This window comes from Penicillium malachiteum (assembly GCF_028827825.1).
Source record: "Penicillium malachiteum strain IBT 17515 chromosome Unknown utg000001l:1.0-8184562.0:1.0-8186909.0, whole genome shotgun sequence".
NCBI lineage: Eukaryota > Fungi > Ascomycota > Eurotiomycetes > Eurotiales > Aspergillaceae > Penicillium > Penicillium malachiteum.
This window is the reverse complement of record NW_026643094.1, coordinates 8,032,351-8,050,751: the sequence shown is the minus strand read 5'-3', so window position 1 is coordinate 8,050,751 and position 18,401 is coordinate 8,032,351. Positions and strand designations below refer to the sequence as shown.

The window sequence follows — 18,401 nt, the reverse complement described above, 5'->3', positions numbered from 1 at the left end:
ACGGGAGAAGCATTCAACATTCCATGAGTGCCCAGCCCCTCATTGGGGAATCCCATGGAGACTCCATCTTTTCAACAATTCAGTGGAGAATCGTCGGGGCTTCTCCGTCGCTTCTGGGGATGATCTCCACTATCGGTTCATTTTCGGCTGATCAGGACTAGAATTTCCCGCGGTAAAATCAAATCCAGAAAAATGACTTCCGAGTCAGTTTGCTAGGTGCATTAGTCGGTTATATTTAATGCCGAACAAAAGCAACCATCAATGTTCCTTAACGTAAGAGTTTAAATGTGTTATATCAGATCGAACGGGACATCAAGCCATAGATTTTAGTGCCCGTAGCCTGCCGGTCGAATCAATCGAATCAATCCAATCAAGCCATTACCGGTAAAAATCACGGTAAAAACCAGCCACTTTTAGCCTATATTCACCGATGACGCAAATCACTCCAGATTCAAATGTTTCCACTTTGACTCAGTCCTTGCCGACATAACCTTGCTTTACAAACATTGAATATGGCACTGCATAATTTGAACCTGCATCTGAAATTGGAATCTCCTTGTCAAATACCGCGGCTCATTTTGCCGAAAATTCCGAGAGAAAACATACTTGGTAGGATGTGTGTAAATGTGGATTGGGCTTACGCATAGTTGAGGGAACTCGGAGATGCATTTGCCAGTGGATATGGCGCATTATGAATGGCCCTCTAAGGGTACTTTCCACATAGTTGGCTCCGACTCGGAGGCGTATATGCAGGTACGCGATCTATGCGGCTTGAAAATGTTCAAATGTTGGGTCACATATTATGTATTGTGGGGTTCAGCAGCAGTATGCAGTAGTAGTGGCGTCGAGTAGGATATGCAGCGGATAAATCTTCAGGACGAAGAGCATCATGAGATTAAATCTTTAGTCTGAACGATGGCGTGAGCTATAAGGTAATTTCCAACAAGTTGGGTCTGATCCTCCACCTAGATGGTATCACTCGTCACTGCTATGGAACATGGCTGCCATGACTTTGCGCCAAACTCGCTTTCTCTGTGAATCGGCCTTTCCCACAATCCCGATACAAAATAAATCCCCGTGGCGAGTGAGTGTTTCTGGTTTGTGATACTTGTGATATTTTTTGGTTGCATCGCTGCCGGCGGTTTGGAGGAGAACTATACACATAACAAAATCCATGGTTAGTTTGATCGATGGAACAGATTTCAATGTTCTCCCCACAAATGCAAGGTATAATGGATATATCATTGTGGTAGGTAGCAAACCTCCTCTTCCTCCTGGATGCGAGTCCAGAAATCTCGTCAGGTCAAACACTCTCCCATCAATAATCACCCACAGATCCTCTTCCTTATTGTGCGAAGCGACCTCGGATCGTTCAAAATTGTGCTTCAAACACGGCAGCTCACTGCTTGAAGTCATCAGACTGGTACTTGGTGCGAATTATAACGTGGAAAACACAGTTGCTATCGCTGAAACTTTTCATATCCTCCCACTGGGTGGTTATTAAAGCCCACCGGTGAATGGTCATTAGTCCTCATTTTTCCTTTATCACATGCAAGGATTTTTTTGGGGTGAACTCAAAAATGAACTTCCTGATTTGGAGTCTATAGCGTATAAGTTTTGTTTTCTGTGAGGAGATGGGGGGTTTTTTGCACGATTAATGCCGCCCACGGACCTCGGGTACTCCTGAGCTGGTAATGAGCAGAGGGGTTAGTTGGACCCCAAGCAACGTCGACTGGCCAAAAAACCTACATTTCTCAACTTGACATTCACTTTGAATGAGTAAATATCGCGAACTCATACCAGTGGTCAACTTGGAGGTACTAATTATTGATACCGAAACTTAGCATGATCATGAGCCTGAGGCCCGCCATTGCACATCTAGATGCCTATTGTCGATTCATGCACATGTGGTCTCTAATGGTACACTACGTAAAACTCTGAGGCCCCGGGCACTGAAGTTTTGATTCTATGAGAAAATTCACTAACTTTGGAATATGGATTTCTTCTTGCGCAGCTCTCAACGCGCGTATTTGTTCTTCAAAAATAGTAGTTTGGCAAATTTGACGGCTATGTTCGGCCACTTGCACCCGTAGACTGTTTATGCTTAGGATTCAGCACCGATCCTGGTGAATCTCAATTTTAAGAAGTCGTTTGAAACCTCCCAGCAATAGGCTAAAATTTCGGTGCAAGTTCAAGTTGTTACTGCATCGATAGTAGGGCCGAATTCAAATGTTGACTCCACGCGTAGATATCCCCGTCTCCAGACTCCGCGTTCTGCTCTTAACTTGTTCTCTCACCTAGCGCCCCTCTCTAAACAAAAGGACGTGTTTGTCCCTTTCCAAGAACCTTAATCAGCTGATTTAGACGGAATCGATCCCGGAGAGTGAACTTTGCCCAGAGAACGTTTACGGGATGAGATCCGCCGGAAGTATAACGGTGGATCGTTTGTGGAGTATAGGATCAGTTTACTCCACCCCTGAGACTCTCCTCGTTCAATGAAAATGCGGGGTATATAGGACGAAGATGGAAGATAAACTATAAGACGCGTCTTAATGACGGCCACCTGGCCATGGAAAAGTGTCGTCAGATCCAGTGCCTATATTTTTTCTTGAACTTCGTTCAATTGCTCCCGAACTCGTCGAGTGGAAGGCTTTCTACTTCTACTGTTCCATTTCATATTTCGCGTCGATCCTGACGCCCCTGCCCTTCCAATCCAAGTCAATATGAGCGAGATTGCCACGGACAAGTTCGATGATTGGAAAAAAGAAGACTCTTTTGAGCATCATGAACTGGCCATTGTGGAACAGCCCGTCAGTTCAGCAAACCAAGAATCTACATGCTCAAGTGCTCTTGACCTTCGTGATCCTCGTAATTGGCCACACTGTAAAAAGGATGTGGTCATTTTGATGATTTCATTCCATTCAATGAGCTCAACTTTCATGACCGCTGGGATTGTTCCTGCAAGTTCCAAGTTCGCAGTTTCTTATGGTGTATCTCTTGCTTCCGCGAGCTATCTCGTATCTATACAAGTGAGCGTTTTCTCCAGAAAGGCCTTGGATTATGACTGATAGCTATTAAAAATAGATCCTCTTACTCGGAGTTACACCCATATTTTGGGTAGTTGCCATGGAACGATACGGCCGCCATTATATACTGATATTTTCAGTGCTGGCAAGCATGGTATGCAACCTTGGTGGGGCATGGTGCACAACCTATGCTGGTCAAATGGTTACTCGTGCATTGTGTGCCACCTTTATTTCACCACCAATTGGCATTGGCAGTGTAATAGTCACAGAGTTGACTACACCTGATGAACGTGCTCGGAAATTAGGTTGGTGGGTTGTTATGACAATTCTCGGCACACCTGCAGGTCCCTTCATTATGGGATTTGTAGTACAGCACACTCAGGTCCGATGGATATTCTGGATATATTCCATCGTCAACTTTCTGCAGGCAGTAGCCTATTTGTTACTCGGAGCAGAGACGCTATATCCTCCGGTACCGAAATCCGAGACCCTTGAAGTAAAGGGCTCTGTCATGAAGACTCTAGCGAGGAAATTAGTTCCAAGAAGACTTGATGTGCGGCCGATGAGACTCCGAAACGTTCTAACTCCATTCGAGCTGGCAGCGAATACCCGTATATTGGTAGCAGCTATGGCCACTTCCATTAAATTCTGCTATGGAAATATTGTATATGTCGTCGAAATGCCACTTACATTCACAGAGAAACTTGGTCTCGATGCCCAGCAGACTGGTCATCAATTCGCTTCGGTAATCATTGGATGTCTGATTGGAGAGCAAATAAGTAGTCCATTATCCGACTACTTCATGAAAGTACATTCAAAGCGCAGGGGGGAATTTTTATCCCGCCGATCGTTTTTGGCTGACGTATATTGGCTTTTTCACTATAATTGCCGGCCTTTTGATCTGGGGATCTCGACTCGAACAAGCGACAACCTGGAATATTACTCCATGCGTGGGAATTGCTATTGCCAGTTTTGGAAATCAGATACAATCGAACGTCCTCACTGCGTATGCCGTTGATACGTCCCCCGACAAGTCTGCCCATATTGGAGTATTCTTCAATTTTATAAGACTTCTATATGGTTTTGTATGTTCAATCCCACATGATAATTTCGAAGGTTTACTGATCTTTTGTTATAGATCGCTCCATTCTATTTCCCATACCTGTTTAATACTTTAAATTATGCGGTCGCGGCCGGACTGATGTGCGGACTTGTGGTTATTGGTGGAATAATCCCTGTTTCAATTATCCAGCTCACAGCATCTCGCAAAGATCTCTCAATAGAGATGTAGATACAGACTCGGACCAGCTGAATGTACGGCAGTCATTTGAAGGTACTGTGGGTGGGAATTATTGTCCAGCTTGAATTAAATTTATTGCATTAAGCATCAATCCATGCCTGTTTCTATTTTTCTAGGGGATTGACTGGGACCTCCAACTCAAGCCCCTATCGCCAAGAAACCCAAATGAGTCTACTTGTAGATGTCTAAGTCAAATCGTAAAAATTTAACAGTGAGCTTAGAGACATTTTGATTTATGCGATCCATAGTTTGTCGCATAAAAAGTTTCTCTATATGAAGTGACGTACTTGGACTTCGGGTTAAACCCGATGAGGGGGAAGGATGCATTATGCCCAAGTGGAGAGCCGGGATGAACCCGGGGCATCTGGACAATTTACATTCAACTCAGGTCAAAAAATCTGAACCTGTCGCACATTTCAATTTATGATTTTTTATAATATTTCCACTGAATAGATTGAGAAAAAAATACCATACTAGGCGAAGGAGATATGACGTAAGGGTTTTGAAATGCAACAGCATTCAGGTGGAATCGAGATGTTTCAAAATAGCAAAATAGACAAATAGGACTTGGAATTCGTCTTTCAATACAAAAAATGGCAATCTGAAGCTTGGCTTAGTCATGCAACTGAGCAATAATCCACTGTGTGATATGTTGAGTTGTCAAGCTTGGCGCTCTCTGTGCCAAAAAGTCCATCAGAGGTCCATCGTGGGTTTCTTTATCCGCAATATAAGATGTCACGTTGCTTTTGGCTCTACACTTGAAAACATCAATCAACTGGATGATATGGTCCCTAAACACCTCCTCTTCACCTGTAGTGATAAGAATCCCATCGACCGAGTTCAGCCCTTCCCACCAACTCTCCGAAACATCTAGTGCCATTCCCCATCCATATCCTCGAGATATTTCATCTTGCCATGGTGAATCCTTGATGAGTAAATCGCCCCAGCGACTGACGACTTCCTTACCCAGGACATCGACACTGTAAGGTTTTCTGAATGACATCGTGTTCAAATTCAATGATGTGAGAGGTGATACCAGGAAACACCCTTTCACAGGCTCTGTCATCTCAATATCGTATATCGGATTCAAGTTCCGAGGGCGGGGGTGATGAAGACATGAGAGAAGTGATAAGGAAATATGACCCCCAGCAGAATCTCCTCCAAAGATAATCTGGAAAAGAGACACTTGTCAGAGGATCGAATAAGACACGACTTTCGAAGAGGCACTTACATTTCTTGGGGAATAGCCGGACGCTAGCAAGTGTTTCAATGAAAGAATCGCCTGCATCATTTGGCGTGGATACCTTGTACCGGGAATGAGATCTGTATGGATCATGTCAGCACCATGGTATATCCTACTATAACTCGGAAGTTATGTCACAGATTATGAAGCAATTGCGTACCATATTCTAAGACACACACATCTAGGGCTATGTCCGCTTTGGAGGCCTCTCCCTTGATGTGCGCCATCCAATCCAGATGACCTGGTGAGAGAGGCATGACATATCCACCACCTGTTCCTTCTGTTTAATTAAATACCGTGATGAGAGTCTACCTCAATCAGGAAAGTATGACGCACCATGAAAGAAAAGTAGAACGTTCTTTGCCTTTCTTCTTCCTAGCCATAGCAGGCGGGTCTTTCCATCCGATAAAAGCTCAAAATCTGGTAAACCGCCCACGGCTGTAGTCCATTTTTGATAGGTGTCAACGGTGGAGGGCAGAACCGCGTGTATTTGCTTTGGTGGAATGTTCGCCATCAAGGGGCGTATGAAAGAATTCCAAAGCGACGGCCCCAAGGGCAGCTCTTTAAGCCAGGCCCAGACTAGTGTTTTGCTCATGTCGAAGATTCCCCATCGGAGAGTTATGAGCAGGATATTGAGAAGAAAGGATGTCCATATTAGGGGGGGAAGGTCTTTTGTTAGCCATGGTTTCAAATTCTGCGTCAAATTTTGGAGTATTTAGATATTGACTGAACAGACACCTAACTTCAGTCCACGACCGCTCCAAGGTTTCTGATGAACATCGGATTTCGACAAAACATTTGAAAAGAAATCACATAATCACAAAAACGAGTTCACGAGTACCGAGCTATTCCCTAGAGCACTGTCGGGATCAACCCGGGCGCTGTAAAAATTGATTAACCCACGTGCGGAGGTTCCCCTCAAGTTGAAACCTCGGCAAAAACACCCATATATAGTCCACCTATGCACGTTAATGTAATACAAAGAAAATATTACGATATTCAAGCGTCAAGTCATGGAAAACAAACATCAAGTTATAGTACCATCGTACAGTCAGTTTGCGTGCATAGGCACCGGCATTAGTGCCATTGCTCTTGGTGCAACACTCCAACGATGGTATCAGATGGATGACATCCGGTTTTTTGAGAGACATGGGGACTCTGGTGGTACATGGCATATTAGCTCTTATCCCGGTATTTCTTTCCATTTCAAACCCATTTGAGGAAGCTTATCGACTAACCTTCAAAGGATGTGCTTGCGATGTGCCTAGCGCCTTATACAGCTTCTCATTTGCCTCGAACCCCGGATGGACTAAGCTGATGCCATCGTATCGAGAGATCAAGAAATACCAAGAGGAGGTTGCGGAAGCTTATTCTCTTCGCGATAAGATGCGATTTTATAAGCAGGTGGATGAGTGCATTTGGTGCGAAGAATCATCTCGCTGGTTGATGATTATTCGTGACGTTCGCACTGGCGAGATCATGCATCATGAATGTAAGATTTCTCTTTGCTGCGACTGGCCAGCTGGTGGCACCGCGCCCATGTGATATCCCTGGGGCATCCTCTTTCCAAGGTGACATTTTTCACTCTGCTCGATGGAACCACGATGTCAATCTCGAAGGAAAGAAGGTGGTGATTATTGGAAACGGATGTAAGCGATCTTTCAATTGCATCAGACCTATCAATACTGACAGTACAGGCACCGCTGCGCAAATTGTCCCGGCTATTGTGGACCGCACGGAGTCCTTGACACAGATTATTCGCAGTAAGCACTGGGTTTTCCCAGCAGGGAACTTCACCTATCCACCTCTTCTACAATGGATTTTCCGCTGGACCCCTTTTACGATGCAACTTCACCGCTTCCACATTTTTCTCATGGCCGAAAGATTTCCGTTTATTCCCCATGACCAAAGCAGCCGCGAGGCTACGCGAGAAGTATCGACAGCGAGTGAAAAGGTATATGCGGGAAACTGCGCCAGCAAAGTATCACGATATAATAATACCGGATTTTGACATCGGATGCAAGGTGAGTAAAATTCGATCGCAATGCTCAAGGTTTTCTCGTTCCTGTCATGCAGGAGCCATAGCTGACATTCATTCATACTTAGCGTCGAATCTTCGATTGTGGATATCTTGAATCGCTGAACAAAGACAAACTCCACCTGACAGATTCCAAGATTCTTGAGATCACCCCAGATGGAGTTCAAACGGCAGATGGTCAAATTCCCGCGGATGTGATTGTACTGGCTACAGGGTTCAAGACCAACAAGTTTGTCCCATTCACAGATATCAGGGGTCGCGAGCGTACAATTGATGAGCACTGGAAGCGCTGTGGTGGACCAGGGGCATATAACTGCTCAGTCCTAAGTGGCTTTCCAAACTTCTTCATGCTACTAGGTCCGAATGCCGCCACTGGGCATACCTCTGCCGTCATGGCTTCAGAAAAGTAAGTACTATTTCAAATTGGTGGGAGTCAGACGCATAGACTAACTGTTGAAGCTCGGTCAACTACGCTCTCCGAGTACTGAAGCCCGTCCTGGATGGAAAGGCTGTAGCAGTAGATCTCAAAGAGGATGCAGAAGTTGAATATGTTAATTGGGTACAGGAAGCCCTACGCCAGCGTATATGGAATGCTGGATGTGCTTCGGTGAGTCATGCTCCCAATGCAAGAAAAAATAATGATAATAACCAAAACAGTGGTACATCAACGAGAAGAAATGGAATGCGATGGCGTACCCATGGACCCAGGGACATTACTGGTATCGCAGTCTTTTCCCCGTTTGGTCGCACTGGACACAAAAGGTAGGGCATCTCGATTGAATCATCAGAAGATTTCAATATTGACTATCATGTAGAAAATTCCCAAACCTGTGAGCAGAGTTGGCAGAACAAAATTCACTTGGATGGCTGTCTTCATTATGATGTTGGGTGGAGCATTTGTTCGCTCACAAAGTCCTCAACTCTGGTCATCCATCATCCTTCAAGCAAGAAAGGCATACTTCCAGTTGATTACTATATGGGCCCATAAGTAGCACTCCAGGGGAGTTCCTTGTGTTCCTAGCCTAGGAAGGGTCATCGATTGTTATAATATTTCAAAGAGGGCCTGCATTCAAATGTCTTTCCTTCTTGAGCCCATAGCAGATATAGGATGAGCGGAGTGACACTAGGCAATCAAATCTCGTTTTGTCTAGAGCTATTTATCCCAACCTTTAAAACTCCAGTATATACGACTTCGAGTTTGGCCAATATGAATTTTGAATGTGCCCTGCTTTCATCCTCGTATAGCCTCGGGACTGCACAGATGCACCTGGAATTTTTGTTTTACATAATCCCCCAGTCGGAGTTGTCAATACGTTGTTTGACAATTTTCCTTCTCATCTCAAGAGATGCATGGATCCCAGCAAATTGCTTCTTATTCAAGATTCCCCGCGATTTTCCATCCGCTCAAACTGAACAGAAGCTCGGATCATGCCCAGGTATAGGTAGACTGTGAAGCTTTTTTCATTTCGATTCCCATCGATATCTGAAGATTCCTAAGTCATTGAAGGATAGTCATATTGGATTAAACTTCAATTTTCTCAGTACAATTCCAACTTGGGGTGACGGTCATCCGAGTCCGGGTCAATCCCAGTCCTCGGAATGTACCCGAAAGTACGTATGCTAGCTTCCTTGCCCCATATTCCTCCTCAGCTCACCCGAGGCATTAATCACGAGTCATGTATACATTGAATCCTTAAAGGCATCCGAGAATCCAACTCAGCCTCCTGCAAATGGGTAAGTATATGAATTTGTCTAACATTTTGAACAATATGAGCTCTCACCACAGACTGTTCCCAAGAGAGGGAATTTATATTGACCCAATTGCCCGGATGATAAAAAGGACCTTTCTGCACCCAGTATTCACGGTTAGTATATTTGGCTACATTGAAGTATTCAAGTCCCAGTCTCAACGGTCGTTTCTTCATTCTTCATTCTTTTATGGTGCCATGATCAGTCTCGCGCTGTGGATAAACGAATTTCTCAGTCGCAAGAGTGCTGACAATTGGACCACTGATCCGACATATGATTGGCGAAAGGAGATAGTCGTGCTGACCGGGGGAAGCAGTGGAATTGGTGTGAGCATTGTCAAAAGACTTATTGGAGATGGCGTGTGTGTTGTAGTTTTGGATATTGTTCCAACCCCTTCTGAGATGAGTGAGTTTACAGGTTACTTAATCAAAAGAATCCTTGAAATGACAGACTTACGAAGTCAAGAGAAAGCAAACTTTTGAAATAATATCACTGTGATCTCAGTGATAAATCCCAGATTCGAGATGTTTGCGATCGAATTCGAAAAGAGGTGGGACATCCTACCGTTCTCGGTATGCGCAAGTGTCCTGATCCAAGCCTCCGTAATTCCAAGTTATCTCACAATAATCACAGTGAATAATGGGATTATCCCGAGGAAGAACGATTTCTGAGGCGACATATCATGATATTACGATCACACTCAAAACCAATCTCATCGCTCCAGTCTTGCTTAGCAATGAATTTCTGCCCAACATGATTAAGCATAACCACGGACACATCATCAGCATTGCCTCAATGAGCGCATATCTGCCCCCTGCAGGTCTTGCAGACTATGGAGCCTCTAAGTCAGGATTAATAGCATTTCATGATGTGAGTTCGAACCTATATCTGGGCCCATATTGCTTCAAGCGCTCAAACGAAAGCTAGGCTCTCCGTCTGGAGTTGAAACATCGATACGAAGTCCCTAGATTTGGGAGTTCATTGGCTGTTCTCAGTTTCACTGAGACTCCTCTATTCAAAGGCAAAACAAATCAGTCGTCTTTCCTATTCCCTCTGATGCACATGGACACAATTGGCGATGCTGTTGTTGATACCCTGTACAGTGGATCCTCTCGGACGATGTACTTTCCAGGCATTTTCCGTTTCTTCGCCGGAATCGTAAGAGTTCCATTTCCTCCAAATTTTTCAAAAAAAAATTCTTCTGACCAGTACAGAGGAGAGCACCTGAATGGTGGCAAAATATGATTCGGGAGCAATCCAAGTCGTTGAAAGTGGACTTTCGGGGAAGGCAAAATATTGACCCAAAGACCGGCAATCTGAGCTCTCATAACTGATTGTCCGGTTTTATTTCGAATGTTGTGGCTGAATACAATCTAGTGAACCTAGACTAAGTCGAGTACATCCATAGTTCGCGAAAGAGAAAAGAATCGACATCTGGAGGTGACGGATCCGAGGTCCCATCCCGGGTCAATATTATGAACCCCACAATTCGGAATATGTATATCCCGTGAATCTATGATTTCCACCTGCTGTGTTCTTTCAAGGCTCTACTCTAAATACTGAGTCAAGTTAACTACCAATAAGCGAGTCATTTATAATCGGTGAAAAATTGCATGATGTGATGATCCCTTGAATGTGACCATCTACAATTCTCAACTACTAGACGCTTGGAAGTTGCTCCAGGCTCGCCTGTGACCAATATCCACCACTAAGAGGGCCATCGACTACTACTCCACGCAATTCAAGGTGATATTCACCGAAGTATCTGCACTACTTCCACCATTCTCCAGCAGTGCAAATGTGTATTCGCCCAGCTCGACGGTCCACGTATAGCTTCGATCCAGAATCACCAGATATCGACTCACATCGACATCCATGGTGACTATCTGGGACTCTCCGGGGGCGAGATAGACTCTTTTGAAAGCGACGAGCTGTTTCACTGGACGGGTGATCGATGATATACGACCGAGTTGGTAAACCTGAGGCACGTAGCTCCCTGCAACGTTTCCGGAGTTGGTTAAAGTGAGGGAGAATGTGATGTTCGACCCAGCATCAAACTCCCCATCACTTAATATGCGATTCGAATCTTTGATAGCGGCAGAGAAATTGCTTGTTGTGAAATTTGTGTACGATAAGCCGTAGCCAAATGGGTACTGTGGCCATAATTAGATGAAGATATCGTTTTGTTGAGTGGTAAACTCTTACAAGGGGCAAGTATTGGGTATCCGTATAATCTCTAGGGAATGAAGGCTTATAGCTGCGACCGGTCATTATCTTCCAAAAATTGTATACCCATGCCAGTCTTACTTGTAAAATGAAGGTAATGCACCAGCGTTGAATGGGACACTGATAGGCACTCTTCCACCGGGATTAATTACCCCGAAGATTGCGTCGGATATAGCCTGTCCACCGGATTGGCCTGGGAAGAACTAGATAATGGCCCAATGTCAGATCAATGTACCTGGAAAACAAATCAGTAGTCCGGATAATCGTAACTCACTGTGTTCAGAACTGCAACAGATTTGTTATAGTACTCTGGTACGGCGAAAGGACGACCCCCTTGCAGAACAAGCACAACGGGTTTGCCGAGTGAGTATATTGCGTCCGCCAGTATCGCTGTCAAGCTGTCAATATTGTATTACCGCATCAATTGACTCGAGTTCCATCTCAAGGCGACTTACTTTGGTTAGGAGAGAATCCCAAAGTTGCTCTGTCTCCAGATTCGCCGTCACTATTCCAGTTGGCACCAAGGGCTAAAATTACCACATCAGATTTCTGAGCCACTCCGACAGCCTGCGATCATGATTCAGCTCCCATAATTGCTTTAATATAATTTCCACTGCATGAACAAGACTTACTTGATCCACTGAATGGACAGGGTCAACTAAATTCCAGAACAGCAAGACCTGGGCATTAAGCGAATTGACGTTCTCGAATTTCTGAACATAATTCCATGCCTGGTACTCCAGTCTAATTCGATGAGTTGCATTCTTTCCAAATTGAAACGACGATGAGCCTTCAGGCGGCAGAGTTGAATTGACCTCGGTGAATGAAAGACCTGGAATATCAGAGAGAATAGTTCCAATCGTTGTAGCCGGAACATCAACATGGAGCTTCCCATCGATGTATAGCTTCGCAGAGGTATTGGCGTAAACGGCGACGCCAATCCAGCCATTAGTATCTGTCTCTACTGGAACCTCCAAATCACCCTCCCAGATAGCACTGAAATTGTTAGATGGGAGTCCATTCGGCGGATAGAGGCCCCAATCGAGGCTGGGAGTTTCAATCCTCTGCACGGTCGGGTCTGTGAAATTGGTTGTTGCATAGTATGTAGCCTGAAGACCACCAGCGGTGCCATTCACCGAGAGTAGATATGGAGGTATATTGTATTGCCCGTTATAATTCCAGGAGTTGGCACCCCAACTTGTAAGTAGGTTTGTGTCTGGAAAATTGCTTTCAAGGTGCTTCGTAAGACCTTCGCGGATTGTGCTAGCATTCCTGACGGGATATCCACCAAACTGGCCAGAATAATCTCCATAATTCAATGTATCCGCGAAAGGCCCAATCAATGCAATATTTTTGATTCCTTGTTTGTCGGGTTGCAACGGTAAGGTTGAATTGTTGTTCTCAAGCAACACAATTGCCTTCTGTGCTGCCTCTAACGTCAGGGGCACATGCGATTTAGTGATTGCTTGGATGTCAATGTCCTCCGCGATGTAGGGATTTTCGAAAAGGTTCAAATCGTACTTGACACTCAACACGCGCTTTGCGAGCGCTTGGAGCTGCGAGAGGGTGAGGGTTCCATTGGAAACTAATGCGACCGTATCCTGGTGGTTATTGTCAGCAATTGTGCTTAAAGGTGACTGCCAAAAGGCCTGTTGAATTTTTTAAAGGATTCTTACATCAACATATTCACTTAGAGGGAAATCATAGTACTGGATGATACCCCCGGCATTGTGCCATTGTGCTATGGTGTCCGCCACGGAACTAGTAACAAGATGAGTCGATAGGAGCATTTCAAGTCCTGTTTCAAAAATCAAAGTTCTGGTTAGCAATCCGATTTCAAGTTTCAAACAGGAAATGTAGGGAGTTAGGAGGAGAATGTAGTGTTGGATTAGAAATGGTCTTCTTGCGCCTACCTGCATCGTCTGCTGTGATGATACCTAGATGGAGGAGAAATATACATTAGTATGTTCAGTTGCCAGGATGAACTAGATGTAAGAAGTGTACCGTCATATCCCCAGTCCTCAAGTGCCTGGTATAGGAGAGGGTTGACCGAAGAAGGAACATCGTCGAACTCGCTATAGGCCCTTCAAAAACCGTCAGTCGCCGCAAGCCCATGATTATCGGCTATCGGCACTTACATCATAACACCTCTGACTCCACCCAGATCCACAGCGGCTTTGAAGGGCATAAGCATTTCCTGGAGGACTTCTCGTGTTCCATAACCCATGAAGGGGGCAGCATTATGGCCGGCTTGAGGGCTGCCGTGTGCGGCGAAGTGCTAAAGTATCATCGCTTCAGCAATCGAATAACATCATCATAACTCAACGTCCATCTCTCAACAGGATCACCAACCTTCATGATGGGAATGACAGCATCGGGATCACCCCAAGTGCTGTTTTTTGATAAGCCAGATGCAAATGCCACACCCATATGGGACGTGAGAACCATATCCTCGCCCCAATCCTCTAGGAACACCACAATGTTAGGTTCATGAAGGGCTGTAAAAGGGTAATACAGAAGGAATACCTTGGACTCGTCCCCAGCGTGGCTCCTTTGCAAGATCGAGTACAGGAGCAAAACAAGCATGGACGCCAATGGATCGTGCCTCGGTAGCAATCGCCCGGCCGACCCGGTGTACCAAGTTTGTATCGAAGGATGCTGCCATGGCGATTGCCTGGGGAAACATTGACTGCTTGAATGATCCAACTCCGTGCAAACATTCCCCAGTCTGCATGAAAGGCACGTAAAGGCGGGATTTCTCTGTGTTCAGTTTTTGAAGGTCGTTATACTGGGACTTGTTCGTGGGATACCAGTCATGCATAATACCAATAGGCGCTCCCGGCGCCACTTCCATTGCTTGGTCTGCATAAACATGGTCAGTCTGGCCCGGTCATGAACCTATGTGTGAGAATATTGGATATTGTTTGGGATTTCATACCATAAAGAGCATTATCAGAGTTCGGTCCAATGATGTTATCCGCAAACATCAAGTGCATCTGCAGAACTATGCTTCATCTTAGTATTCGACAAAACAAGAATAAGGAAGCAAAGACAACCTCAATTCTTACCAAGCTCAGGGATGGTCATGTTATTAATGATATTATCTAGAAAGGCGACTTTCCTCAAATCCTGGAGCTCCACGTTTGTCCGGGTTGCGTTGGATCCATAAGACCTGGCACCCAAAGTCTTGTCCGCCTCACATGGTCGAATCAAAGATAACACACCTAAAAGGACAAGCCCACGCCATATATCTTTTATTAAGAACATTCTTTGCGCATGATCTAAATTCTTAGCTGTTGAAATGTGTCACGCGAGTACTAGCTTGTCATAGGCGGTGCAAAGGGACTTGAAAAGCGAGATTTAACCTCTTTATGGGAAAGACTAGAGAATTAACTCCACGTCAATTACGAGAAGCGTAAGTAACCTTTTATCTCTTGATTTTATTAGGCTAAATTGAAAGTGAAGACTTATGTAGGTTATACAAGTAGCACTTGAGTAGTGGGAAGGTCGATGTAGGTGATATCAGTCTGAAGTAACCGTGGCATCTGAGAACGTAGATTCTCTACAACATCAATTCATAGCACTCCTTTCTCCCTCAATTCCTTCCTGTAAATGGTCAAGATCTGCATATTTTCAGTGATTCTGATAGTTAGCGTGCGGGGAACTAAAGCGGGGGATCCTTACTGCTATGTAGCAATATGCAAGCGATCGGCCGCTCTGTCCAGTGAAAAATATTGAAGATATCTACTCAATAGCCCTGCCCAATGTGGGATAAGTGAAAGAAAATTCGGATAATCAATGTGGTGGTGATGGAATATGTGGATAAGACAAAGCGCTTTATTTTTATCACTGCAGGAGTGAACCCGTCTCAAAGCACCATAATGTGAACATTTGAAAGTCACTCTAAAAGCCATTGATGGCCCACGCACAGTTCATCCTTCCATGACGTGTTTTGTACTATGTTCTAGCTATAGCTTTGAGCTATCCAAGGAATGGAAGTCATTGATTTTAGAAGTTTTTTTTGGGTATTTGGTAAGAATCAAGTAAATAAAAGATAAACCCCACGCCCCTTTTCGGTAGCGTAAACACCAAGCAAAACGGACCTGCCAACTCCCGGCCATTTTAGTTCGATGCACATGTCTCAAAGCAAACTTGGCTGCACCACTGGCAGCTTTCAGTTGCCCTTGTCAATTACTCTCGAGGAGCAACAACAAGAGCTTCCTCGCCATAGTTCGTGATGTCATACCCATTCTCCACCAGGTAAGCCTTGAAGCGAGCGTCTTCAGTCTCAAGCTCACGACTCATATCTGGAATTAGAAACCAGGCAGCGCTACCACCCAGCATGGCGAACCCCGAGCCGATCAGAAAGACAGCCCGTTGGCCCTCAAGTGTGGTGGAAAAGGAGTTTTGAATTGGGGTGAAGACCTGAGTGCCAATCGATCCACCCGCCTTGCCAAAAGCAGCTGCGAGTCCGAGAAAATGACCACGCAGAGGGGTTGGGAAGGACTCTGCAGCACACAGGAAAGTAGCGACACCGGGACCCATCTCTCCGAGAGCGAGGAAGATGCCATACATGACGATGAACAACGGAACGATAGTTTGAATGGACTTCAAAGCACCCCCCCAGAGTGAATCCCCATATTGCCCACGCAATGAACCCGAGGGTCATGGTTTGCTTACGGCCGATTTTATCCATCAGGTAAGCACCGATAATACAACCGGGGAGAAGAAAGAGATTGATAGCAGCCTGGGCGGTTCAACATATTAGCGACATTTAAAATGCAAAGGAAGCTCCAAAAACTAATTACCCCGAATCCAATGCTCTGGAAAATGGTGTTTTCGGTCATCAAATCCTGAACTATGGTCGAGGAGAAAAGGCCGAATGGGTAAGTCACGAAATCATAGCAGAACCAAGCCAGGGCTAGAGATTGATGATTAGAAGCAGATCAAGAGATTCGGTGAAGAGAAACTCACAGGTGCCGACCATTGGCTTCCAATAGCGCTTGAGCACCAGAAGGTACGGGTAGCGAGACTTGATTGAGTGCTTCCGCCACTGAGTGGAGTTGATCATGCGAACTCGGAAGAAGCAGATCACAAGGGGGAGCTGATGTGCTTGTTAGATCGCAGTCAGAAATTTGAGATTGGCTCTACTTACCACAAAACCCAGGCCAAAGCAGATGCGCCAAACACCCTTAGTTTCTTCTTTGCCGTAGCATGCGAGAACAATGACAGCAACCACGCCGGACGAGACGATTCCCTAAAGCGAGATCAGTAAGCTTCTTTTGAATGATTCTTTTCCAGACGTACAAAGTCGACAGCAAAGTCCGTGGTCATTCCGACCAGGAGTCCACGCCGTTTGCGCAGGCGATGACTCTCATCGGCGGCTTCGGTAGTACTGGTTCCACAGACAGGATATTCTCCACCTGCGCCAACACCAGCCACGCCACGCGCAATGATCATCATCCAAAACATGCTGTATGATTCCGGGTTAGCAGAAGCTCAATGACGAAAGGGGAGTTCCATATTGGAAGTCGAACCCTAAATCAGAGGTACCATGGGCAGCGGTTGCAAGGACAACACCAAGAACCAGGAGGATAGTGGCAAGAATCACGCCAGTGCGACGACCCATGCGGTCAATCAAAGCACCAAAAAGGAGCATGCCAAAGATTTCACCAATCAGGTAGGAGTTAGTAAGACGAGACTTGATAGTCGTGGTAAAGCTATCCTTGTAACTGCAAAGACCAATCAGCTCATTTTGTACACAAAGCTTGTAAAGATTATTTGTAGCTCACAGCTTGGTAAAGATGAGATCCATGTACCCAACTACCAAGACCGTGACGTTAGTAAAAATAGTATATCATGTATAGCTTTTGCGGGTTGCACATACCGATTTGAGCATTGTATCCATCACTGAACAGGGCAAGGCCGGAGATGATGATGTTGAGGACCTTTGAAGTTTGCTTCTTCACGGTCTGGGACACCTCCAGATCCCAGTTCTCCTGGGCTGGGCCCTTGTCCTCCATCTTCATGGCGGAGTCGGTTGGGGAGCTCTCCATTTTTTCCAAAAAAAGAAGAGAAAAAAAGGGAGAAAAAAAGTGTTGCAGTAATTTTTTCGATGATCAGGAGGGCTTAAGGGTCTCGTTCTGGGATCAGAATGAGAAAAGGAATGGTGAGAAAAGGAAGGAGAGAAAGAAGAAGAGAAGGGGGAAAGGGACAAGAAATAACATTCACGCAACAAGTCTAGGCGGGTGTGCGAGGCGTCAACCCACCACCAACCCTCCACCAAGAACGTGCTCGTATACGGTCACGTTTCTTTATTTCTTTATTTCCTTTTCAGCCTCTTCAAATTCCCCCACCAATTTTCTATAATTGTTATACATACCATGTGTCCCTCTTCAATGCTATTTTTTACCTTTTTTGTTATGAAAATACAATGCAACCTTGTATTATACTTTTATATTGGGAGATCCAATAATAAGCTCTTATAGACACACGAGCGTATCTCCTTCACGGGATGATCCGCATATCGGGATGAAGTGCGGTTCCTGGTCCCTGTCATAGTGAGATATAGTGGAGACCAACGATAACATCTAGACTATGAGATTAGACTGTCATTATGGAGTATGTGGAGTATACATATACGGAGTATACAACAAATATAGCGGAGAAAAGAGAAGTCCGAGCTTCCTCCACTTTTATGGTTTTGTGTTCCATGGTTCGTCAAGGGCGTGTGGGTCAAATCTATGGTGTTATCTCCACCAATCAATCCACCCATTCCACCCATGTGCCTTCAAAATGTTCCAAAAGGGTTATCTCGAT

At 45.1% G+C, this 18,401-nt stretch overlaps 6 protein-coding genes across 6 annotated transcripts; 3 read left to right on the top strand and 3 right to left on the bottom strand.

Moving 5' to 3' along the window:
- Positions 1–2,723: 2,723 nt before the first annotated feature.
- Positions 2,724–4,317, top strand: N7483_002987 (MFS transporter; the record flags this gene model as incomplete). Its single annotated transcript, XM_057086424.1, has 4 exons — positions 2,724–3,029; positions 3,085–3,771; positions 3,836–4,111; positions 4,165–4,317. The coding sequence occupies 4 exons, from the start codon at positions 2,724–2,726 to the stop codon at positions 4,315–4,317; spliced, it is 1,422 nt and encodes a 473-aa protein (XP_056952573.1).
- A 622-nt stretch (positions 4,318–4,939) lies between these two features.
- Positions 4,940–6,083, bottom strand: N7483_002986 (catalytic protein; the record flags this gene model as incomplete). Its single annotated transcript, XM_057086423.1, has 3 exons — positions 4,940–5,497; positions 5,749–5,849; positions 5,906–6,083. The coding sequence occupies 3 exons, from the start codon at positions 6,081–6,083 to the stop codon at positions 4,940–4,942; spliced, it is 837 nt and encodes a 278-aa protein (XP_056952572.1).
- Positions 6,084–6,582: 499 nt separating this feature from the next.
- Positions 6,583–8,387, top strand: N7483_002985 (flavin-containing monooxygenase; the record flags this gene model as incomplete). Its single annotated transcript, XM_057086422.1, has 7 exons — positions 6,583–6,760; positions 6,816–7,061; positions 7,141–7,218; positions 7,267–7,523; positions 7,676–8,013; positions 8,067–8,214; positions 8,265–8,387. The coding sequence occupies 7 exons, from the start codon at positions 6,583–6,585 to the stop codon at positions 8,385–8,387; spliced, it is 1,368 nt and encodes a 455-aa protein (XP_056952571.1).
- Positions 8,388–10,109: 1,722 nt separating this feature from the next.
- Positions 10,110–10,690, top strand: N7483_002984 (uncharacterized protein; the record flags this gene model as incomplete). The annotated part of the gene is made up of 3 exons (XM_057086421.1): positions 10,110–10,226; positions 10,284–10,514; positions 10,571–10,690. The coding sequence occupies 3 exons, from the start codon at positions 10,110–10,112 to the stop codon at positions 10,688–10,690; spliced, it is 468 nt and encodes a 155-aa protein (XP_056952570.1).
- Positions 10,691–11,083: 393 nt separating this feature from the next.
- On the bottom strand, positions 11,084–14,669 carry N7483_002983 (beta-glucosidase; the record flags this gene model as incomplete). The annotated part of the gene is made up of 14 exons (XM_057086420.1): positions 11,084–11,509; positions 11,562–11,613; positions 11,664–11,785; positions 11,857–11,972; positions 12,038–12,149; positions 12,215–13,183; positions 13,259–13,380; positions 13,496–13,519; positions 13,587–13,666; positions 13,721–13,860; positions 13,935–14,047; positions 14,109–14,444; positions 14,521–14,586; positions 14,651–14,669. 14 exons carry the CDS (start codon positions 14,667–14,669, stop codon positions 11,084–11,086), a joined length of 2,697 nt encoding a protein of 898 aa, XP_056952569.1.
- Positions 14,670–15,773: 1,104 nt separating this feature from the next.
- N7483_002982 (major facilitator superfamily domain-containing protein) lies at positions 15,774–17,638 on the bottom strand (the record flags this gene model as incomplete). The annotated part of the gene is made up of 9 exons (XM_057086419.1): positions 15,774–16,129; positions 16,263–16,329; positions 16,391–16,503; positions 16,557–16,686; positions 16,738–16,839; positions 16,890–17,055; positions 17,120–17,314; positions 17,375–17,405; positions 17,470–17,638. The coding sequence occupies 9 exons, from the start codon at positions 17,636–17,638 to the stop codon at positions 15,774–15,776; spliced, it is 1,329 nt and encodes a 442-aa protein (XP_056952568.1).
- Between the last annotated feature and the right edge of the window lie 763 nt (positions 17,639–18,401).